The sequence below is a fragment of the Macaca thibetana genome, chromosome 18, assembly GCF_024542745.1.
Source record: "Macaca thibetana thibetana isolate TM-01 chromosome 18, ASM2454274v1, whole genome shotgun sequence".
Taxonomy (NCBI): Eukaryota; Metazoa; Chordata; class Mammalia; order Primates; family Cercopithecidae; genus Macaca; species Macaca thibetana.
Window position 1 is genome coordinate 5,514,596 of NC_065595.1, and position 24,393 is coordinate 5,538,988.

General features: G+C 49.0%; 1 protein-coding gene across 1 annotated transcript; it reads left to right on the top strand.

Moving 5' to 3' along the window:
* The first annotated feature begins 578 nt into the window (after positions 1-578).
* DIPK1C (divergent protein kinase domain 1C) lies at positions 579-22,856 on the top strand. Its single transcript, XM_050768254.1, has 4 exons — positions 579-794; positions 10,589-11,266; positions 15,424-15,588; positions 20,932-22,856. The coding sequence occupies exons 1-4, from the start codon at positions 579-581 to the stop codon at positions 21,148-21,150; spliced, it is 1,278 nt and encodes a 425-aa protein (XP_050624211.1). The 3' UTR covers positions 21,151-22,856.
* Positions 22,857-24,393: the final 1,537 nt, after the last annotated feature.

Here is a 24,393-nt window from a genome sequence, read left to right on the forward strand (position 1 = left end):
GCTCCGGATCTCACTCCCGGGAGGGCCCGGAGGAAACCCAAGTTGGGGTGAGACTCAGAGGAGGGCGGTTCTAGAGGAGAGGTAAACGGGTGGGAACAGCGCTGCAGCCCCCCGGGGCGAGGGTGTGCTGTGAAAAGCGCGGGGGTCAGGGGAACCTGGCAGTGGGTCAGAGAAGAAGGGGGTGGGCGGGCAATGTGACAATTGAAGATATGTAGTCGGAGGAATCAGCACCCAAAGAGAGAGGGGATTGAATCTACCCGGATTTTGTTTAAGTGGGGAGCTGGTCTTCTCGGGGAAAAAAGTGCAAAAAAAAAAAAAAAAAAGAAAAAGAAAAAAGGGGAGGGTGGGGCAGGGGATGTGGCGAGTGGACCCCCCAGCCCGTGCTCGGGCTCGCGGGGTGTTGCTGCTGGACGCCCTCCCCGCACCTCCGCCCCAGGCGCGGGGCCTGCCCCAACCCTCACTCGGCCCCTCCCCTGTGCCCCCTCCCCGCCGCGCGGGCCTGAGCCGCGGAGCCGCGACGCGAGTGCAGAACTAGGGGCGCGGGTGGCCGCGGGGCCGGGGCGCGGGCCGGGCTGGCCATGGCGCGGGCGGCGGGCGCGCGGGGACGGGCTGGTTGGTGCGGGAGGCGCGGTCGCTGCGGGCGCTGCGGGCGCTGCGGGCGGGGCGCGCTCCTCGCCTTCGCCGCGTGGACCGCGGGCTGGGTGCTGGCGGCCGCACTGCTGCTCCGCGCGCACCCGGGTGTCCTCTCCGAGCGCTGCACCAACGAGAAGAGCCGGCGCATCCTGGCCGCGCTGGTAAGTCCCGCCGCCGCTCTGCCCCGCGCCGCGCGTCCCGGGAGGGGGGATCGCACCCGTCCCCGACCCCCAGCCTTCCCCGGGGACTTGGGTGGCACCCGCCGGGGGCGTGGGGTCCCGACACCTGCGTGGAATGCCAGAGGCGCACGCCCTGGTCCCCCGAATGGGGAAGCAGCCGGGAATGCTCTGTGGGCTAGCTGGGGTGTCTCTCCCCTTTTCGCCAGCATTTGCCCTTTGTCCCCAGACAGCCTTTCCGTCCTACTCTCGCCACCCCTGAGCCCGAGCTCCGGAAGAAAGTTTGCGGGTCTCAAACGAGTGTCTAGGTCTGGTCGAGCCTCCGGACAGCCCCTCGGTGCCGGCGTCCGGTGTCAGGCCGCCGGGCTCTGGGCACGAGCCAGTGCGGGGTTCGGGATCCGGGGTGCCACGCCTCTGTCTCTCGGGTCCGCAGCGCTCCAGCCCAGCCCGCGTTCTGTGATTCCGCCCTGAGCTGCCAGGTCTCCCCCTACCTCGCCAAGCCCATGCGGAGGGCTGGTCGGACCCCGGCCCTCCTGCGCTCCAGAGCCCGGGCTCTCCACGATCGCGGTCTGTGGGAACCGATGCAGCGTGCGCTCTGGCGAGCAGAGCGCGCTGCGAAGGCGGCTCGGACCGGGCGGATCCCGGATCCTGGGTCCTCGACAGGAGCCTCCTAACCCGGGAGGGCCCGAAAGCTCGCACCCAGCAGCTCCTCAACTGAACCGGAAAATTAGGGTGAGGAAGAAACATTTGGCATTTTGCAGACTGCTGCGTGCGCTGGGCTCACATCACGTGAATGAAATACCCACCTTTAGTTGACTGGAAACGTGGCTAGCCGTTCTTTCAGGCGCAAAGGAGACTTGAATAAACGTGGGAGTCCCCTAAATCCCAGAAAGGGGAAGATAGTAGCAACAACTCTTACATGACTTCTCAAGCAATTATTCACTTCCTAAAATAGTGACCGTCTAAGCATTTGGTTTGAAAAGTGATCTGTTTTCTAAAAACTCTTCAAGAAACACATGGGAAGTTTTCAGTCCAGTTGCTTACATATGGGTGGGCCTTTTGAGATTGTAGATTTTCAAAATGTGGGACCACAAAGGTTTTTAAAGTAAATGATTTTTTAAGTGAGATTGAAATTGTTTTTTTAAAAAGTGAGCCAGGTATACCAGCTAAAACAAGTTATGCTCCCTAATTAACTCTGACGCGGGTCATAGTGTCATCGTGAATTGAACGTATGTAGGTGAGACACCCATAGATTCTATTGACCCCTTCTAGTGTTACACTTAAGTTTCATCAAGTTTCTTTTTTTCTTCTTTTTTTTTTTAATGGAGTTTTGCTCTTGTTGCCCAGGCTAAAGTGTAATGGCCTGATCTCAGCTCACCGCAACCTCTGCCACCACGCCCGGCTAATTTTGTATTATTAGTAGAGACAGTGGTTTCTCCATGTTGGTCAGGCTGGTCTCGAACTCCCGACCTCAGGCGATCTTCCCACCTCGGTCTTCCAAAGTGCTAGGATTACAGGCGTGAACCACCACACTGGGCCAGTTTTATCCAGTGTTAAGTTGTAAGAGCTCATTGATTTTTCTTAGGAACCCATAAAAATCCTTTTCATTTATAAATTTTTTCCCCCCTGGTTTTCTTGTGAAGGGAGTGCTGATAGACTAATTATAATAAACAAACATTGATGGTTTGGCTAGAGTGGAACACCTATTTACAAATTTAATATAGTAATCCTTTAGATTAAGATAAAAAAGGAATGCCATTTTTCATTTCTTTACCTTTGGTTAAGTGAGGAAAGGCTTAATAATGGAAATTAAATCGTCCAGCATAATTTAAGTAATTGCTAATCATAACTTTCCCAGCATTCCAGGTCGTAAATTAAAACCAATTCTGTTTAGAGGCTTTACCAATATATCTTCAATGGCAGCCATATGGAATCATTTCTGGTCAGACATAAAGCTGGAGAGATTGGTTCTGCCCCTGAAGGCCCTCAATCTTTCCTACTGCCAAAAGAACGATGGCGGAGGCCACATCCATCTCCCTAGGTGTTGATGTGACGCTGTCTCCGTGAACTGGTTTGTTGGGGAGCAGCCTTTGCCGCAGGCCCTGTTTGAGTTCCTTACTCCTTACACATTCTCAGAACCCTTTCTCCCCCTGTCTGCCTGCCACTTCCTTTTCTACTGTTTTCATCCTGCATATGTTGATGTGAGACCCACACAGTTCCCTGGCTCAAGTTTTACCCAGGACACTCTCAGTTAGGACAGGGTTTAAATATGACCCCAGTCTTCACAATCCCAACTCTGCCGGGCTGAGTTGCCAAGTGGAGGTTGTCATTGTGTCTTCTGAGGACTTGAACTGAATTGAGCCTCTGTCTCCACTCCCCTGGCACTTTCCGATTCATTCTGCCTGGCTTTTATCTGTAATAATAAAACTGGTTGTTATTTTCCTGATGGGCCTCCAGACTCTCATTAGCTTTCACTCTGAATACCAAAGCACAGAAGAAACCACTTTGCCAGCTGAGCCGAAGGGAGACTTTCTGGCAGAGCCCAGGGAGTTGTGGTGGATTTCCCACCCCCGGTAGCAGGGGCTGCCAGTGTTCCCAGGCTCCCGCCTGGCAGGGGGCATTGCTGGCCTGCCAGGGGTGAACCCACCTGTAGGATAAAGGAATCAGAGGAAGAAGCTTAGGGGTGAGTCAGGGGATAGGGGTCAGAGGTCTCCATGTTCTCCCCAAGCCCACACTCCACCTCCCCAGGCAGGTTCCACTCTAGGGAACCACATCCCACTGACAAGTTTCTAGAAGAGCCAACCTGAATTGTTCCAAGGGAATTGAGCCCCGGGTCTTCCAGCTCAGATTTTCCTGGTCAGACTCTAGGGCTCTTCTTACCGGCGGCTTGAAGAGGAACAACACACTGTAATCAAGAAATAGGTGCACTCAGGTCTCTGGAGCCCCGCTTTTCCAGTGGGCAGTGTCAGCAGGCCTCGCCAGCTGGGGGGCTAGCTTGGTGCTGGATCATTGATACGCCTGGCTTCTCATTCATTCTGCAGGCTGAGCCCTTCACACAGAGGCAGAAGATGTGGGCTGCTGTCTGTTGACTCTTCCTCTGGGAAGGCACTGTGTGAATCATTTCATGGGGCTTATTTCACTGAATTCCCTCAACAACCTCTATGAAGTATTTGCTTTTAGTATCCCCATTTCACAGATGGCAAAACTGAGCCCCTGGGAGGTGAAGTGACTTGCCCTGCTTCACACAGTTAACATGGTGAGGAACCAGGACATGACTCTGTGTAGTCTGATGGTAGCAATGACGTGACGGTAAGCGGCTTCTCTAACAATGGAAACCCTACGTACGTAACACCTCGTATACTTAACCCTTCCATAGCAAATCATTTTCAAAGCATGTCAAAGATATTCCCACAGACTGTTATCCTGAAGGCTTAACTGCCTTTTGGCTAGTTAGGTCTTGATGGAATTTCATGTAGTTGTCTACATTAGAGCTTCGTTTTTAATAGGGCAGGCTTATCTTTCTTTGCCTCTGTGATAGAAACTGTTGAGGTCCCAACGGGACTACAGCATCCAGGGCACATACCCAGAGAGATTTCTCAGCAGTGAATGACTCTGCCTGAATGCTCGGCCACATTCCTAAAGTAGAGAGGGGTTACACAGTGGACGAGCTAACCGCGCTGAGATTCCGCAAAGCACAGCATAGCTGCTTCGGAAAGAATACCACTGTCAAGTATGAGTGTTGCTAAACTGCATAGGAGCTTAATGCTCCTTAAAAACAAACACACAAAAGAAAACCCAGCCCTCAGACATGACCTCTGGGACCTTATCAACAGTTTTTCTACACTAGAGTGGACCGGTTTTGTTTTTGCCTGAGAACCATGACATAGAAAGATACTAAGCAATGATTGCAAAGAGTGCTTCTTACAAAAGCTAGGACTGATTTGATGGGAATGTGCATCTGTGTGGATATTTTCACATCCATGAGAAGCACAAATCCACTGCAAATGTAATTAATTTTAACAGCACGCCAGAGTTAGCTGCAATGAGACTAACTTGTTTTTTCAGTTTATTTCCAACTCCAATACCTGTGGATTATATATACACACACATTTGGATACAAAAAATGTACCTGTCTTTAAGCTGGCCTTAGGAACTCCTCCTACGCAAAGAGGAGTCTGAGAAAGACTACCTTTTAAAATAGACCTGTATAAACTACTTCTATTGAGTTTAAAAACCAAAAACCCAGCTACTTCAATAGGACATGCTGCTAATAAAATAATTCTACTATTATCTTTAAGATGATGAAAGTTTTTGGGGTTTTCCTTTGTTTTCTTGAGACAGGGTGGCTCACTGCAGCCTCTACCTTCCAGGCTCAAGTAATCCTCCTGTCTCAGTCTCCCAAGTCGCTGGGACTATAAGTGTGGCCCAGCTAATTTTTTTTTTTTTTTTTTTTTTTTTTTGCAGAGACAGGGCTCTTGCCCTATTGCCCACCCAGGCTGGTCTTGAATTCCAGGGTCAAGTGATCCTTCTGCCTCAGCTTCCCAAACTGCTGGGATTACAGGCATGATCCACTGTGCCTGGCCTGATAAAAATTTTAAATTCAAACTTGCAATTTGTACATTAAGTTGACTGTTTTTTTTAAAAGGCTGGATGAAATCTTTTTCTGTGCTTAGCAGGCCCAGACATGCAGACCAATGCTGCAGACTTAGACGTTAACACTGGTAAGCCATGGGAGACGAATTTTGCATTCTACATAAGAAGAGTAGGAACTGAAACGCCGAAAATACTTCATTGTAAAGGATATCAAGGAACATCTGTGCCATAACCACACTTGTATACAGACGGTCCCTGACTTATGCTGATTTCACTTACGATTTTTCAACTTTATGATGTGGTGAAAGTGAGATGCATTCAGTAGGAACTCACTTGGAGGATCCATACAACCATTCAGTTTTTCACTTTCAGGGCAGTATTCAATACATTACATGAGAAAGTCAACACTGTATTTTACATTGGCTTTGTTTGAGATGATTTTGACCTGCCATCGGCTGCTGTAAGTGTTCTGAGCATGTTGAAGGTAGGCTGGGCTAAGCGGTGATGCTCAGTGGGTTAGGGGTATGAAACCCATTTTCAACTTACTCTGGGGTTGTTGGGACATTACCCGTTGTAAGTTGAGGAAGAGCTGTGTGTGTTTTTGGGCATGCGTCGCTGTAATGTAAATGCTTTCTTAGGACAAGCGCGGTGACCGGGATACTGAAAAGTTAGGTTATAAACCCAAGACCTTACCTGTAGAAGCTGGCAGGTCTGGTTAAGGCTTTCGTCACCTCCTGCACTTTCTGCCCTTTCTGATACCCAGTGTCGCAGCAAGAAGCAGGTATCAGGGAGGCAGGCTTGGAAGTCAATGTTCTGATCTTCAGAAAAACAGCCAAAATGAATGTTTCCTTCCAAAACCCATAGGCTGGATGCCAAATTCAACAGTTACACCATTGTTCTAAATGTCTCACAACTCCTGTTTGGAATTGCCCTCCAAATTCACAGGGGCAAATCTCGTATAGATTTGTATTTCATTGATGAGGCACAGTTTGTATTAAACACGGTGCTGTGGGGACCTGACCCAGTGACGCTCTCACATGGGCATGATTTACTGAGCGCTGGGGTAGGGGAGGAAGACAAGAATTCCACTTAGGGGTGGGGCTGGCTTCTGGGCAAATTTTGATTTGGCCAGGCTGGGTAGGAAGCATGTGAGTCCGATGGAGACACCCGAACGGTGTTTCACATACAGCAACCCAGCCTGTCAGTAGGCGCGTGCTTCAACTGTGCCCTCTCCTCCCAGGGGCCGTTTCTGGGTCTCTGAACACACAGGGTTACTTTGCAACTTGGGGCCTTTGCACAAGTTCTTCTCCGTGACTCAGCTGGCCTCTCCCTTGCCTGCTAAGGCAGATTTCTAACTCCTCTTTCAAAATTGAGCTCAGAGGCATCTCCCCCAGGAAGAAGACGCCCTGACCCCCCACCCTTTCCTAACCAGGGCTGGAGAGGGGACTAGCCTTGAGCGAGCCACCTTAGGCCGGGCACTGTGGTAGGACTGTCTCCCTGTGACCTTGTTTGACTCCATGACACGGCACCATTGTCCTCATTTTCCAGACTCGGAAGCGAGTCACACAGCAAGCCAGGGGCAGAACCCAGAGGCAGACCCAATCTGTGCCAAGCTTAGCCTCACTGTGGCCCTGCCCTGTCACTCTAATGTTATTTAGGAATTTCAAAGGCTATCCCCTCTGCTCCACGAACTCCGGAGTCTGGCGGCTGTGGCCAGATGGTGGCCCGTCCAGGCTCAGGCGCAGCTGGGAAAGCTGGCGCTGGTGATCTGGGGGTGGCCCAGTCCCAATCCCAGTGGAGCCAAGAGGAGGTGGCTTCTTGGCTGGCAGGTGTCTCTCAGGCCCTGGCAGTCACAGTGGGCACCCTCCTCACTCTGCTCATCACAGGCTAATAGAAAACAGGGCCCTGTGTCTCTCTGACACTTCTCTCCTGAGCCTCCTCTCTCAGTTGCAACCAGGACCACGTCTCCCCGCCCTCCCCTCCTCAGCACTGCAGGAGTCTGAAGCTCCCAGCTCAGGGTCACACCTCTGGCTACACTGGAGTCCTATTCTGTGCTTTTCTTTCTTTTTCAATGGTTCTCTACTTTATGGAAAAGTACTTTTCATTAAATATGTGAGAACATTGTAAAATTTTATGGGAGTGAACCAAACTATTTTGGGTATCATACTTACAGAAGCTTTTTTTTTTTTTTAAATTTAAAAGGAGAACAGGAAACAATGTTTTGTTTGTTTGTTTGTTTGTTTTTTGTTTTTGCTTTGCACTTTCTTATCAGATTTATAGAGACGTGAAACTCTGTAAATACCAGATCTAGTAGGGGACAAACCCCAACAAGTAAAATGAACAGCCCTTGCTGCTTATGCCGTCTATATCTTCCTGCTCATGGTGGCCTCAGTTCCTTATCATTCGTCCTCACCTCACCTCTCAGGGCTCTCCTGAAAGGTCTCAGAGGAGCTTGACCAGCTGCCGCGTTCTTCCGAAGGGCGATGTGGAGGCGATGGCAAGCAAAGCATGCTGGGCACGAAGGGTCTGGATCCTCCCATGTGCCTTTCATGATCCGGTGCCTGGGAAAGAGTGACCAGGGTTAAAGCCAAAGAATGACATTTAACCAAGATTCTGTTCAATTCAGTTCCAAGATGAACACAGGAGGCGCACAACTCCAAAGGTGTTTAAAGCAGCTGGTGAGTGTATGTTCATACAACTTCCTTACGGATGTGGGTTTCCAAAGACACAAAGTCAGCCCCAGGCAAATAGGGTGGTGTCCCTAGCTCCAGGGCCAGGTTCATGAGTTTCTGTCTATAGGTCTCTCTCGCTTGCATCATTGTGTTAGCCAAGCAAGACCCCCGTCGCCCCCACCCAATGCATTTTACAGAGATCTAAATTGCAGTGGCTGGCAGGATCCCCCCCATCTCAGCAGGAAGCCAGGGGGGCAGTCAGACAGCTTGGCTTTGGCCTTTCAGGCTGTTGTACTACCTGAAATAGTCCTGAAAAATATCTAGATACTTCTTTTAAGCACTGGGAGTCTGGGAGTGTTTCTTTTCAATAAGCACTTTGAACGATTAGCCTGCAGTGTTTATAAAGCCCCCAGTCCCTCTCTTATCTAATGGTTTGGGGCCAGGTGTGTCTCAAAATTCAAATCTTGTTGAATGTTAGAAAGATCATATACTACCTTATATTTTGCATGTGGGGCAGTGCCAGTAATGAAGTTAATAATTCTGCGGCAAAATGGATGTGAATTCACACCAAGTCAAACACATATAGATACAAATAGGCTCGTAACTTTTCAGCCGGGTTTTGACACCACATAAGGTCAAATGAGTCATGAAAAACTTGTAAGTTTTCAGAGGTTTTTTGATTTTGGATTTCTTTTTTTTTGAGACAGAGTCTTGCTCTGTTGCCCAGGCTGGAGTGCAGTGGCACAATTTCAGCTCACTCCAACCTGTGCCTCATGGGTTCAAGTGATTCTCCTGCCTCAGCCTCCCTAGTAGCCGGGACTACAGGCATGTACCACCACGCCTGGCTAATTTTTGTATTTTTAGTAGAGAAGGGGTTTCACCATGTTGGCCAGGCTGGTCTCGAACTCCTGGCCTCAAGTGATCTGCCTGCCTTGGCTTCCCAAAGTGCGGGGGTTACAGGGGTAAGCCACCATGCTCCTGATTTTGGAATTATTTATACGTCTAGACACTAGAGGTCCAGCTTTTGACCTCAAGGAGCTGCTTGTAACCTGCTTGGGATGGGTCAAGTTGATCTACCTGGCCACCTGCAAGGCTGGGCAGTATCCAATTATGAACCCAAGGCTGTTCTCAGGCCTCTCCTGATGCCTGGTGCTCGTGCATATGCTGTGGCATGCACGCATGCCACCCTCTTGGCCGGTACAGTCACCATGCAGGGAGGCAGGGGGTGCGACGCAGGAAAGGAGTTTGAGGCCCAGAGCAGGTGAGGATGTGGCAGCAAGGTTGGGCCATGGAATCCAAGCTCAGTGGCCCTTGGCCCCATCCTTTGTCCTGGCACCAAAGCTGCCCTTCCACCGCTGAGACTTCAAGGTCCTTTCTCATACATGAAATGGGGTGAGAACAACAGCTTTGGGATTTGGCATTTCTCATGGCCTTAGAGGAACGAGGTGACTGTTGTTTCATGTGCTGTAGAAGTTTCCGGAAGGAAGACAGGCCTTCATTTGCTGACATGGAGGAAGACTCATTTGTTGGGGAAATGGGTGGGATTAGGAAATATACTCAACCCCTAATTAAAGTGGTCCCGTGGTTTAGATTTTCTGAAAAAGAAAAGAGAGAAGAGGATGACAGTCCTCTCCTTCCTTCAATACTTCACTTCTTCCTTCCCTGCCTCTGGCAGGATTATCAGGCTGGACGGGCTTCTCAGGGAATTTGTGGTGTGGTGGGGAAGGTCGCCAGGTCCGCTAGTGGCTCCATCCTAAGGTCTCCTGAAGTTTAGGAGAAACACCCCATCCGGGGACTCGTGGACAGTCTTGCTTGCCGCCCAGATGAAAACACGCCCTACTCTTCCAGAATGTATCCTGCATGGGTCCTCCTTGGTCCCCCTTCTTCTCCAGGTCACCAGCCATGAGCCCTGTGCTCACTCATGTATCCTCCAGAGGCTTCTCCTGTAAACATCTGCAAACCTCCAGCCTGAAAGCTTTACAGGCCACTCCATTTCATGTGGAAAACAGCAAGCGCAAGGAATGTACCGCAGGAAGGGTCATTACTGTGGACCAGCCTGCGGGCAGATAGGGCTCCTGGGTCCCCTCTGCTGAGACCTGACCTAGCTGCTTAGATGTGAGACTTAGAAGCTCCCCCAGTGACCCTGCGGTGTAGCCAGAGTCGAGAGCTACTGGCCTGGTCCAGCCCTTCACCTGTTGGTTTCCTGGCCTCTGGCTTCCCAGAGCCACCCAGCTGAATGATAGGAAGTCGCGCTTCCCGGTCGCAGGTGTCCTGATTCTGCAGACCTGTGCTAGGCCTAACTGAGTCGTGTAATGACTGTGAGCGGCTCCTTTAACCTTCCCCTGAATTACTGACTGAGTGGCCTCTGTGATCCACAGGACTGAGGTTTCTCTGCACAGTTGGCTTATCAGCATCCTGAGGGCAGAGGCCAGGCTGTCCCTTTCCCTAACCCCAGCCGAGAGACGGACGGCACCCGGCCCTCCCCATGGTGATTGACTGTTCCCTTCCTTGCAGTGCCAGGACTACCGGGGCGGCGCGCTGGCTGGGGACCTCTGCGAGGACCTGTGTGTGGCGGGAAAGCTGCTGTTCCAACGCTGCCTGCACTACGACAGGGGCAAGAAGGTGCTACAGGCCGACTGGCGCGGCCGGCCCGTGGTCCTCAAGTCCAAGGAGGAGGCCTTCTCCAGCTTCCCGCCCCTCAGCCTGTTGGAAGAGGAGGCAGGGGAGGGTGGCCAGGACATCCCCGAGGCAGAACTCCTCCTGATGGTGGCTGGGGAGGTCAAGAGCGCTCTGGGCCTGGAGTTGTCCAACAGCAGCCTGGGGCCATGGTGGCCGGGCAGGCGGGGCCCGCGCTGGCGGGGACAGCTGGCCAGCTTGTGGGCCCTGCTGCAGCAGGAGGAGTACGTGTACTTCAGCCTGTTGCAGGACCTGAGCCCACACGTGCTGCCTGTGCTGGGCTCCTGTGGCCACTTCTACGCGGTGGAGTTCCTCGCCGCGGGCAGCCCCCACCACAGGGCACTCTTCCCCCTGGACCGGGTCCCAGGTGCCCCTGGGGGTGGCCAGGCCAGGGCCATCAGTGACATCGCGCTCAGCTTCTTGGACATGGTGAACCATTTTGACAGTGACTTTTCCCACCGCCTCCACCTCTGCGACATCAAGCCGGAAAACTTTGCCATCCGGAGCGACTTCACAGTAAGTGGCGCAGGGCGGTGTGTTTCTGTGCAGAGAATGGAGCTCTCGGGTCTGGTGGGAAGGAAATGAGAAGGTTTCTGAGCTTGTGTCCTGAGTTAGCAAACTACTATCGCTTCTGTAGCCTCAGAGAACTCCCACCTACCAGAACACGTCCTTTCGGGTGTCAGCAAGGAACAGATGCATCTCGAGTGAGAATCTGAATGAACGGAGCCCCCAGTGGGAGGCAGAGGGCTGGGCCAGCTTTGTCCTTCCAGAAGGCTGTTCTGCTTCCTTCACCTGAGCTCTGTGGCTGCTTCGAGCTCACGTAACAGCAACCTCTCTTGCGGGTCTGTTTAACTTGTGCAGAAAACAGTCCACAGGAGGCGAGGAGCTGCCGAGGACGATGCGGGAGGATGGCCTCCGGTGTGGGGACGCTGTTCTCAAGCTGCCCATGCTCTGTGACATCAAGTAACTTTCCCCAGTGCTTTTTGTCTGGAGAGGTTCCAGTCAGTTTCTATTCCATATGTAAGACTTCTAGAGGAACAAATGGGGTTTTAGTGCCTTCCACAAGGGAAAGCCCTGCCCAGGTAGAAATACTTGCCACTGCACCACAGGGGACATGCATGCTCATCTCTACTCTGGGGCCAGGCGGCTGTGTGAGAACAGTGAGGTGTGGAAGAACAGCAGCAGGAGCCTCAGTGTCTCCGTGTAACACAAACCCCTCTCCCTTCACCCAGCTAGGCAAACACTGATGTGTCAGATTAATGCGGCTGCGATCATCCCGGTGCCCTCATGCTGTGCCAGGCACTGGGACCATCCAACAGGAAGTAGTAATAAGACTGGCAGGGATGTCGTGGCTGCAGGATGGGTTTGGGGAAGGTGGCATGCTCTGCTCCCCCACCTGCTGTAACAAGTTCATTCTTACGCGGCCAGTGCCGGCAGCAGAATGGCCAGACCAGCTTAGCTCCAGTCACCTGGGCATGCTGGTCACTGTGGGGCCTGGTTCATGGTGGGACCACGCTCTTCAGCATGGTTGCAACATAAAGGGACAAAAAGCAGGCACTGTGACTGCCAGTCATGGCCTCCAAGTCAGGTAGCCTAGGAGTGGCATGGTCTTCTGAAGGCAGCTGGAAAACTAAATTTGCTGCCAGTGTAATGCCCTCATTCCTGTGAAGGGCATCACATATCTTGCCCTGAGTGCTTTGTCCTAATGCCTCACCTCCTGCTGCCCTGGAGGGGCTGACCAGTCAGCGATGTCAGGGAAATAGCTAGGAGGTTCTGGGAGGTTCCAGGAGGTCTGTGTGCTGGGCTGGGAGCTCGGGGGGAACTCAGCCCCGCCTACAATACCCTGAGCATCTCCCAGACACTGTCCCGATATGTGTGTCAGGGGGAATGACCCACAGCCACACCGAGGCCTTGAGGAGGAAGTCAGGGAGTATCCACGCACAACCCACCTCCCCCAGCTCCGGGCAGCTGCGGGCCAGTTCTCGCCACTCAGTCACTCCCTTATTCCTCCAGCAGGTATCAGTGGGCATCAATGAGTGGGACCCAGCAGGTGCTGTAATTGTTGCGGGAACTTCAAGGATATCCGCTTCTTGAAGGAGCAGAGGCTGATGGGGTCTGTGATGCTGAGTGGGCGACATCAGATGCTTTTACACACTTGTTGATTATCCAGTTACTGGTTTGTGGGAACCACCTAAGTTGTGCCTCCAGTATCTTGCACACCATCAGCAGAAAATATTTGTTCAAAGAAATCGTGACTGTGCATCCTCAACCTAGCACCAGACTGTATTTTGTTGGCTGGTGCTGCACCGCTCAGGGCTCTTACCTCCACTGCAGCCTTGGCCTGGGCAAGAATAGGGAGGGGAGGGCAGGAGGAGACCCCTTCACCAGTCCTGTTCTCCACCCTTCTTGCAGACCCTGAAGTTCAAGGAATTATTTTACCCAAGATTTTGCAACTTTTAAGTGAAAACCAGCAGTATCTGCATGACCAGAGAGCTCATTTAGAAATGCAAATTCTCAGACACCACGTCAGACCTATTGAATCTGAAATGGTGGGGGTGGGAGCCAGCAATCCCGGTCTTCAAAACAAGGCTCCTAGTTGATTCTCATGTGTGCTCAAGTTTGAGAGCTAGTGATCTCAGAGTCCCCGCAGGTGGGCCCTGCCTTTGAGCCCAGGTTGCTGGGCTGCCCTGGCAGAAGGAAGGGGCGCCTCCCAGTGGAGGTGTAAGAATTGGTCATTCACAGTCGTTCTCTCGTCTGCACACTTGCAGATCTTGAGAATGTGTCCAGTGGCTGTAAATGAATAACTAGGAACCTTCATGATCCGAAACTATTGCCAGTCAGTGATCTTTTCCAACAGATGGTATGGCTTCCTACTCCAGGGCCACAGTTTTTGGTGAAGAATGAAATAATTCTCATTCATCTTCCTGTTCTGATGCCAGGAGGAAGTTTGAAGAAGAAGAGGCAAGTTAGGTAATTTTATGCAGGAAGGACTTTATGATTCTCTTGATATTAAGAAACATGATGTAGGTTTTTTTTTTTTTTTTTTTAATACTGTTCTTATTTTAGGTGCATAGGGTTATGTTTATAAGAGTTGTAATCCATTCTAGACCCCATACACTAAAAATTAAAAAAATAAATCTGGCTCTCCCTGGGAGATGAGAAGGAAACTATCAGAAATGGGAAGGAGAAGTTGCAAGAAGCTAAAATTCTAAGTAGGGGCCCGGGGGAGGCTGGGGAGATCGCGAGAAACCATAGAAAGAATAGAAAAGTCGTGTAGCCCCAATAATGAATTATAAAGATGAGAGATTCATTAGCATAGTCCTTATTCACTTTTAGTGTATTAACCGGGGTAAATAATGAAATCGGCTATTTGTTTTGGCTAAATAATAGGATAGGAAAGATTAAAATGAGAAGTTGCTTACAGCGCCTGAATTAGTAATTAGGCAAAACCCCTTAAATAGAGAAAAGGTCTGTCTGTATTGTTTATCTTCATTATTCTCCACATATTTTGAACTAAATTATTCTCCCCTGCTCTGTTTTACTAAATAATCCCCAAGAAACTTCATTGCCTTCTAGCATCAATCCTGAATGAAAAACTAAAACCAAAACCAAAAGGTGCCTCCCAAACTGCGTAGGATTGAAGAGGCAATGACCAGCAAATGAAACCCTTTTCGAAACTCCCAGAGGGAAAAAGAAAGGCTGATATTTCAATGCTGACCTGTGAAGGCTTGTGAAATGCCACTGACTCCATCAAGTTCATCAACTTTCTTAGTGGCTGTTTAATACCTCGAAGCTATAAACGGCTTGATTTGGGCAGATTCCAGGTTTTCTCAGGTTTGAGCTCATCTGTTTTTGTTGTTGGATCCAGGTGGTGGTGGAAGAGCTACATAATTTAGAAGTTATTCTCTCTCTGTTTTTGAAGTCTGTTTGGTTCGATGCCAGGAAGATAAATCTGAAGTTCCAGTGGTCATCAGGTTCTCACGATGACAGTGGAACTCAGGCATCGCTCCTGTTCAGGGCCTCTGTGTATCAGTCCTAATTCGAGAACTTTGATATTTCCCCCACTTTGTCGTCTGACTGGTCAGTCTGAAACCAGCTGACTCAGGTAACAGACATGCCATGAAGAGAATGTAGGCACTGCCCACCTCAGTTTCTCCATCACACCTGGAGACCCGCCACTCAAACGAGGATTCCCTGGATTGCCTGTATTTACGGGAATAGATTCGCTGTATCTTACAGCTTTTAGAATCCTGACCCTTGAAGGTCAGAGACCCACGTGGTAAGGCAGCGGAGGGGAAATTCATGTATAAGGCCTCTCAGAGTTGCTACTTGCAAAGCTGAGAAAATGACTGAAGACGAGAAGTGATACTTGTGGTGATAGTTCCAAATCCTGGGCTTTCACTGGTGGCTGCAGAGGTCCTTTTTGCAGTTAAAGCCTTCCACTGTAACTATGACAGTCGCCTGTGTAAAAGAAAATGCATGCAGACACTTTAGGGGATCAATCCACTCCCCAGGGCATGGCCAGGGCTTTCCTCTTGGCTCATGGGAGTTGTGGGATCACCTGTGACCTGGACAGTGGCACCCGCACGAGGTGAACCGAAGTTGTGAACAGGCTCTCTCTCCGCGGAGCCCACCAGTAGTCCTTTGATAGCCCCATGCTGTTTTGATTACAGGTGGTGGCTATTGATGTGGACATGGCCTTTTTTGAACCTAAAATGAGGGAAATCCTCGAGCAAAATTGCACAGACGATGAAGACTGCAATTTCTTTGACTGTTTTTCAAGATGTGATTTACGAGTCAACAAGTGCGGAGCGCAGCGCGTCAACAACAACCTGCAGGTAAGCAGAGGCTGCCGGAGCTGCGGGGAGAGAGGGCGCTGTCTGGCTGTTTCTGCCTGCTGGCACTTCAGATACCCTCAGTGGAGCTCAAGGTCAACCTTTTCAGGCCATCCATCCGGCTCGATGTGGTCAATAAAGGCAGGAGGGTGGGGATGGGACAATCATGTGCTCTTGGTTGCCTACCCCCAGGGTTGTTGGCCAGGCGACCAGGGGCATCTGATGAGGGAGCTCCTGCAGAGCTGGCTGCTGGGCTTCCTCTTGCCCAGGCTCCACCCCACGTATCTACCACCTCTCATAAGCATGGGCACATACACGATGAGAACCCTGAGACTAATCCATCAAAGATAATACTGAGAAGGGTGCGAAGCAGTCCCGAGACACTGGCCTAACTAGAGGTTGAACAGAAACTACCATCCAGACAGGCCAGAGGTCAGTACCAGGAGGTGGTTTAGAGAGGAAGAAAGGAGCCGAGTCCAGGAGATCAGCCACAAATGGAATACATACAGGGTTCAGGCAGTCAGAGCTGGCGGGTCTCAGGTCCCCCATCTGGGGTTGGAGCATCTCCCCTCTTTTGGCAGAAGCTGTCTCTTTCTGCCCTCACTTGAGGCTTTCAGGTGACGGCGGAGACATCTGGGCCCACAGGTGCTGATCATACCCGGAGGAGGCTCCCGCAGTGTCTAGGCAGACCTCCCCTATGGCCTGGTTGCATGCAATGGCCTGCGGAGGCTCTGGACCCACACTATCCAACCCACTCTCCTAGAGGGCCCTCCACTGTAGCTTGTCCTCCTCATTCCTTAAACCTGAAAGGCCAATGTGATCCCACTGCAGACCCAAAATGCAGTTGAGGTGGGAGCAGGAGAGAGAGGAGAGAGGAGCCCCATGTGGTGCTGCATCAGCCGTGATGGGGGATGATTTGGGAAGGTGGGGACAGGTCTGCTGTTAACCTAGTGGTCCCAACCAAGCCAAACGAACACCCCGACTCCACCACCCCAGAGTCTACACAGACCTTTTAGGCCAAAGAATCACTGAGCATTTCCCTTTCAGGAAGCCTAGGAATGTAGCGGCCTGCAGAGGCGTCTCCATCCCAGCCTCTTTAATGTGGACTCACACCCTTGGTGAGTCCGTCATGAAATCATTCTTCTTGAGCTGTGGGAAGAAGATAATTTTCACCTGAGCGTCCACCGCCTCGTGATCCCAACCCACAAAATAGGAACACAAATGCCTGCTCTTTGCGATGTAATGAGAGGCTGAGTTTACACCCTTTCTATAGAAAGGGCTCTTACCAATTCATCAAGGGGCAAGATGAACACAAAGAAAATTGGCAGAACAGGCACCAAACACACAAACGATGAAATCCAAATGGCCAAACAACTTGGACAAACTTTTTTTTTTTTAAAAGACAAAGTTTTGCTCTCGTTGCCCAGGCTAGAGTGCAGTGGTGCAATCTTGGCTCACTGCAACCTCTGCTTTCTGGTTTCAAGAGATTCTCCTGCCTCAGCCTCCCGAGTAGCTGGGATTACAGGCACCCACCACCACACCCAGCTAATTTTTTTGTATTTTTAGTAGAGACGGGGTTTCACCATGTTGGTCAGGCTGGTCTTGAACTGCTGACCTCGTGATCTGCCCGCCTCGGCCTCCCAAAAGTGCTGGGATTCCAGGCGTGAGCCACCGCGCCCGATGGAAGAACATTTTATCTTACCATTCAAAGACATTCAGATTAAAATCCAATGATTGTAAATTTCACTTACCAGTTGGGAGTAGTTATTTAAATGCTATTAATTAACAGTTGAGGCTTCAAGGAAATAGAAAAGTGTCTATATTGTTAACGTGATTGTGAATTACTTCTCTCTTGAGGGGTCGTGGCTGTTAGACATAGCCATGCTCTTTAGCTGAGCAATTTTATTTGTGCACATATCTGATTATTGACTTTGAATAAAGTCCTGAAAATGAAATTACATTTTCTTTAAGGATATGAGAAAATATGAAGCATTATTAGGTGAAAAAAATGCAGGTTACAAATTAATATTTACAATACCATTCCATTTCTGTTAAATAGTATATAATCCCTTATATACCAAAATGTCAAAAGCAAGTATTTCTGGAAGGTAGGATTACAATTTTCTTTATTTTATATTTTCTTGGTTTTTTACTTTTTATTTCTATTTTATTTTATTTTAGAGACAGGGTCTCGCTTCATCACCCAGGCTAGAGTGCAGTGGCGCAACCATAGCTCACTGCAGCCTCGAACTCCTGGGCTCAAGGGATCCTCTCACCTCAGCCTCCCAAATAAACAGGACTACAGGTGCATGCCACCACACCTAGCTAATTTTTTAATTTACTTTTTGCAGAGACATGGTTTCACTATGTTGCCCAGGCTGGTCTCAAACTTTTGGCCTCAAGTGATCCTCCCATCTTGGCCTCCCAAAATTCTAATTCCCAAAATTACAGGTTTGAGCTACCAAAATTCTGGGATTACAGGCTTGAGCTACCACACCCAGCCTTAATATTCTGCATTTTCAACCCAAATTACCCCCAAAATTCTTGCTCTATATAAATTTACAAATCAATGAAATGGAATAAAAACTATCTCAGAAATAGACTAATGAAATACAAATATTTAGCCTCTGATAAAGGGGGCCTTGTAGACCAGGGCAGGGTCAGCTGGGTCGCACAGTGAACGGTGCTGGTGAACTGGCTGCCGGGCACGACAAACACCAAGGTAGCTCCCTCCTCCTGACCTCAGACTAGATTCCAGATGGCTCAGATACTTACACATAAAAAGAAGAAATCCTTAAGGTACCAGAAAAAGCTGGGAGAGTTTCAAATACTAGTATAGAGAAGGCCTTTGTAAGTATGAAACAAAGCCAAAGAGGAACAGTTCACAAATTTAATTATCTTTCAGGAAAAAAAAAAAAAAAACACACAACAAACAAACCCATGTTGGCATAAACAAAATTACAAAAAAAAAAAAAAAAAAAAAAAAAGAGCAAATTTAAAAGTTAAATGAGAATATTTGTAAAACATTTGGAGTTCTTCTTATAGACCAGGAATGTAGAGGGTGGAAGGGGGCTTAGCCCCGGCTGCTGGAGCTCATTCCCCCCAGGACTAGCTTTGCCAAGGGGAGACCCACTTTCCAGGGGCAGCATCTAGTGATTGGTTAAAGAGGGTGGGCCTGACACCAAAGCCCCTGTGCCTCACTAAGGGACAACTCCACAGGGACCCCCCCAGCCCCACACATTTACTTCTTCCTCAGTTTCATGGAGTGTGCTTCCCAAGGACAGACCTCAAAGAATCCCTGTGTGCAAACCTCCGTCTTAGAGTCTACTTCCTGGGGAACCAACCTAAAGCAAGGGCGATGTCCTTAAGATATAAAGAGCATCTACAAATGAACACAACAAAGGCCAAAAATATAAACTTGACCATTCATTGAAAAGGAAGCACAAATAACGCTCAAACTAAGAAAGATGCAAATTGAACCATTTTCACCCATCTGTTGGCAAAATGAATCTGTGACATTTGTGTTGGAGTGGCTAAGGGAAGATGAGCAGTCTTGGATACATTGCTGGGGAGTGTAAATGAGAAGAAATCTTATGGAGTCAATTTAATGTGTCTATCAAAACAAAAAATGCACATGCCCTTTGACCCAGAAATCCTATTTCTAGAAACATAGTCACATGCACAAAATACAATAGCATATATCTGCAAGACATTTATTGCAGCATTGTTAATAATAGCAAAAGTTATTATGCAACCTCAATTCCATCTATAGGGAACTGGTCAAATAACTTATGACACATGCACACATTTCAGAAGTAGCCATTAAGTCACATGGAATATCCTCATAAGAACTGATTTGGAGGGAATGGCTGGGCGTTGTGGCTCACGCCTGCAGTCCCAGCACTTTGGGAGGCCAGGGTGGGTAAATCGCTTGAGCCCTGGAGTTCAAGAACAGCCTGGGCAACATGGCAAAACCCTGTCTCTACAAAAAATACGAAAACTAGCCAGGCATGGGGGTATGCCCTTGTAGTCCCAGCTACTCAGGAGGCTGAGGTAGGAGGATCGCTTGAACAACGGAGGTCAAAGTTGTAGTGAGCCAAGATGGCGCCGCTGCACTCCAGCCTGGGTGACAGAGTGAGAGCCTGTCTCAAAAAGAAAAATCAATTTGGAGGGATCTCCCTCATATAAACGGGGGTGGAAGATTGAGAACAGTGTGTATAATATATTACCTATGTGTGAAATAAAAGAAAAAGGAAATGTGTATGTCAAAGAATGTCTCATTCTCTGAGTGGGAGCTGAGCGTCAGGGTGAGGTGGAGCCTGAGATCGTAGTCTAGCCTTAAGAACATTTTAAATTTTGCACATGAAAATGTATTCTCTATTAAAAAAAAAAAAAAAAAGCCATAATTAGGTTTTGAAAGGAATCCTTGCCTTTGCAGGGATTGTGAAATAGAAGTTGAAGGTTTTTGTCCTCTGTGAAGCAGCAGCTCTTTACAATGGAGGCATTTGTTAATTGAGTCTGATATAAAGTGTGATATAGAGTAATAAAGCATGATGCACCATGCAGGGGCAGGTCATTTCTCCCAACGTGGGGGAAGCTGTCAGAGCTACAAAACAAACAAGATGTTTACAGGGAGAAATTTCTAGGATCCTCAGCATCACTGAATTTCATACCTGATAAGAATTAAAGAGAGTGTCTAATTTTTACCTCTGCTCCTAGAATAACACATTTCACAGAGCCTTCAAAGATCCTTATGCCTGCAGCCTTTTCTGTCAAATACACCTTTGTTTCATGAGCCTTAAAGTGCTACACAGGCAGTCACTCAAGTTCACACACTTCTCCCTCATGCACTGTTTGGCCCCCTGGACGACCTGGTCAGATGGTCAATGTGGTCACTAGGACTGGCTTGTGGATAAGAAATCTCGTCTCCAGGTGGTGACAGCAAAGCTGACCTCCCTCAGGCCTGCAAAGGACCAACTCCTTCTGCAGCAGTGACTGTGACTTTTGCTTCCCTTCCTCCCTAGAAATGTGTCCAGTCCTTTTACAGTGTCACCCAGAGCTTCGTCCATCTGCTAGGGGGCTGGAAAGGGACGTTTCTGCCTCACACAGACGTTGGCTTCTCTCGGAGGCATCGCTTGCTCATGGTGCTGAAGGGTTTAAGGGGCAGAAGTGAATGCATGTTTCCAAATCGGATGGTCTCTGGAGTGTGCTCCCTGAAGGACGGGGGTGGGGGTGGGGGTGGGGGTGGGAGAGAAGCCGAGATCTGTTTCAGAACCAATCCTGGGCTTGGGAAGCTTTCAGGAGGATTTGCTGCCCTAAATTAACTGCCCACCTTCTTTCCCTCAGGTCATCTGTGACAAAATATTTCGCCATTGGTTTTCCGCACCTCTCAAGAGTTCTGCGGTCTCTTTCCAGCTTCAGCTGCAGTTACAGGAGGCGGTGCAGGAATGTGCAGACCCTGGGGTCCCCAGCGGGAACACCCGGAGAGACGCCCCCAGCGTGTTCTGGAAGCTTCGCCGACTCCTCCGAGCCACACTGAGGGAGTTGCAGGAGGCAGAGAAGTAGCCACTCTCTGGCCTTCAACATGCTCACACAGGAAAAGTGACCTTTGCTGGATTTCTTCTGCCATTGTTTGAAAGATGAGCCATTTCCCCTGTGCAAATGAGTGTTCTCTGGGGTGCTGTTCTGGCCTCCACAGTGTGGAGTGGTAAGTGCTGCTGCCAGAGACGATGCCTCCCTCGCTCTGGTCCCACCCTGGCCTCTGACCTGTCGCCTTGTGTAAAAGGAGGGAGGAGGTACAGACCTCCCTTCAGGAGGGCCCTCAGTCAGAAGACACAAACCTGTGTGCCATTATTCTCTGCAGAGAGCACTCGTACCTGGTTATCCCAGCGAGTTCCAGCTGTTCTTTCCTGTAAATCGTTACATTAAAAAGTGTGTGCGTGCATGCAAATGAATGTGTATGCCTGTGTCTGGGTGCAAATGAGCATGTGAGCATGTATGAGTGTGCCCGTGTCTGCATGTGTATGAGTGTGCACAGGTAAGTGTGCTCATGAGGCGTATGAGTATGCCTGAGTGTGAATGTGTAGAAGAGTGTGAATGAGTGTGTGCACATGAGTGCACAGGTGTCAGCATGTGTATGTAAGTGTGGGTGTGTGTATGTGATTGTGTGAGTGTGGACAGGTGAGTGTGTTGGGAATGTGGTTTGGGGTGGGGAGTGGTGCTTTCTCTAGTGTGTCCTTTGGAACAGCTTGCCTACCTAGCAAAGAAGTGTGACCTTTCTTTTGGAATTAAATACAATGAAAAGAAAATAAATTGCATCCTTAGGGAATGTAATTTGCATTGGAGAGCGTGTGTAATGGCAGCTTATAGTATTTTTCATTTTGTGGAATCCACCAAGGTTATGGATGGGGTTTTAGGGAGGCTCGTATTGCAATACACCTTCCCCTGGACAGCGACTTGTAGGTTGGCTTGATGCAGCATTGTCTTCACCTCCCTCGAAAATTTACAGTAGAGCAAATGCTGAGGTCAGCATTGACTCCAGGCAGGACCAGAGACCAGCACCTTTCTTTTGATGGACTGAAGACCAAGTGATAGGCATCAAGTCATACTGTGGCATGATATGCTCATCAGTGGTGATCCCAAGGAGGCTTTTCCGGCAAAAGACAGACAGGGGGATGGATCACGTGGAGCCAGTGAGCTTTCACTTAAAGGGACCTGCCTTCTACCCATACCTGTGACCCATGAGTGCTCAACAAACCAACGGGTCACCCCTTTACAGAAATCCCATGAAAAGGGAAATCGAGAAAGATGAGAGAATCAGGAAGTCATGTTGGCAGTTTACACATTAAAGAAGACAAATTAATCTGACATTGTGAAAGTCACAAATGGACACATTCCAAATGATCTCTTATCCTGGCCTGCAGCCCCTTTCTAAACCAGAGAAATGGGAGTGCCTGCTTCCAGACTTTGGGGTCACATTTACTGACTCTGCCCCTCAGGGCACGCTGAGAAATGTTGTGTGAAGGACTAGGATGATCAGAGGCCCCCAGCTCTAAATTCTGTCTTCCCCAAAGACCTGTGGGAAGGCCCACTGTCAGCTGCCATTCTTACCCATCACCACTGGGGATCTTCCAAATGACACTGAGTTCCACAGAGGGCCTCCGCATCATGGACATGAAGACTCACTTTGCAATTGTATTCTAGCAAGAAGAAAAAAACCCATGTCAGTCACCCTGTGGCACAAGTAAATTAAAACCAAAGTTCGATGGCCAGGCCTAGGACTAGTGGATTCCAAAGGAGAGGGCAGGGTTTGGGCTATTGGGTGGAGGCTTCTATTTTCCCCAGAGCTGCACTGGGTACGATGCCTTTCTGTGGTGGTCAGGGGCATATTTTGGGCCATGCTCACCTTCTAGGCAGGTTCTCTACAAGCAAAAAGGTTTACAGGAAGATGGGTGTGAGACAGAGGGAGGGAGGGAGGGAAGGAAGGAGGGAAGCCACCAGGGCTTTGCCCTCTGTGCCCTTTAAACAGTGGGGTTTTGCTCTGGGAGGTCAGAATGGGTCTTTCGTGGGTAGACCCTGGGATGCCACCCATTCATTAGTGGCCTGAGCTCACTGACCAGGCAGCAAAGCCAGCCTGGAAAAGAGAAATAGTTAGCTTTCATTTCAACCAAAATGGAAACAAATGTTTTTGTTTACGATGGGGACTATGCAATATATAATTATCCAAGACGATTGTGGTTTTATTGATGAAAGGGAGCTGTTTTATCTCTTCCCTTTATGTCTGGCTACCCAGTTACACACATACACACACACACACTCACACACTCACACCCTTTTCCATCCCTGCCTGGGAATTCCCATTAGGGCAGTGGCTCTTAAACTGTGGTGAAGCTCAGTTTTGTTTTCAATTTTGAAACCTTGCAAAATAATGCTTTTATATAATGTAATAAATTAACAGTATGTATATCAATATTTAGTATTTTGAATATGACCAATGACTTTTTTTCTGGCTGATCTAACTGAGCAACAACCCCACTCATAGAGGAAAATGTCTCCCTAAATGATTTCTATGTTTTGTTGTAATAACACATGATAGACAGAACACTCTCAGAGACACGTTGATGGGAGCTGAAAAAGAGTATGAAGTAAACTCATCAAGCTCAGGCTATTCCTCTTTAAGTTTTATCCAAATTAAAGCAAATGGTGCTTTATTCATCTCCAGTTGATGGGAGCTGAAAAAGAGTATGAAGTAAACTCATCAAGCTCAGGCTATTCCTCTTTAAGTTTTATCCAAATTAAAGCAAATGGTGCTTTATTCATCTCCAGTCCTTCATCCTTCCATTGCCACAGTTTACCTTGACAAATTGTAGTTAAAACTTCATTTGATGAAAAGAAAGAATTCCATAATTGCATACTCTATTGGCTTACAGCTGACAAAACCATGACACATTGTGGGTTGTGTAGAAATCATAGGTGGCTCAGGCCACAAGTTTGTAGATACCTGGACTGTTCAACAAGTCAGTTGGCCGACGTCAACTGGCAAGGTCACATAACGTCACAAATGTTTACAAACGCTGCCAATACTGCTAAACCCTCCTCTCAATTCGCATCTCACTTGAGACAAATTAAAGCCAACAGTTCGGAGACATGCTGCCTCCTACAAGTGCACCCTGCTTAGCCTCCCATGCATCCTGCCCCGTACTAAGGCCCAGCCTACTCAGCCCTTCTAGAGTACCCAAGATGAACACCCAGGACATTACCTTAAATTACTGGAAGAATAACTGTTTTTAAATGTTGATTTGGAAGCTA

Bases quoted from the DNA above. Each gene is read 5' to 3' on its own strand.
- DIPK1C (XM_050768254.1), top strand. From the start codon at position 579: ATGGCGCGGGCGGCGGGCGCGCGGGGACGGGCTGGTTGGTGCGGGAGG. The intron at 795-10,588 runs GTAAGTCCCGCC...CCTTCCTTGCAG, and splicing joins GGCGCATCCTGGCCGCGCTG to TGCCAGGACTACCGGGGCGG. The intron at 11,267-15,423 runs GTAAGTGGCGCA...TTTTGATTACAG, and splicing joins CCATCCGGAGCGACTTCACA to GTGGTGGCTATTGATGTGGA.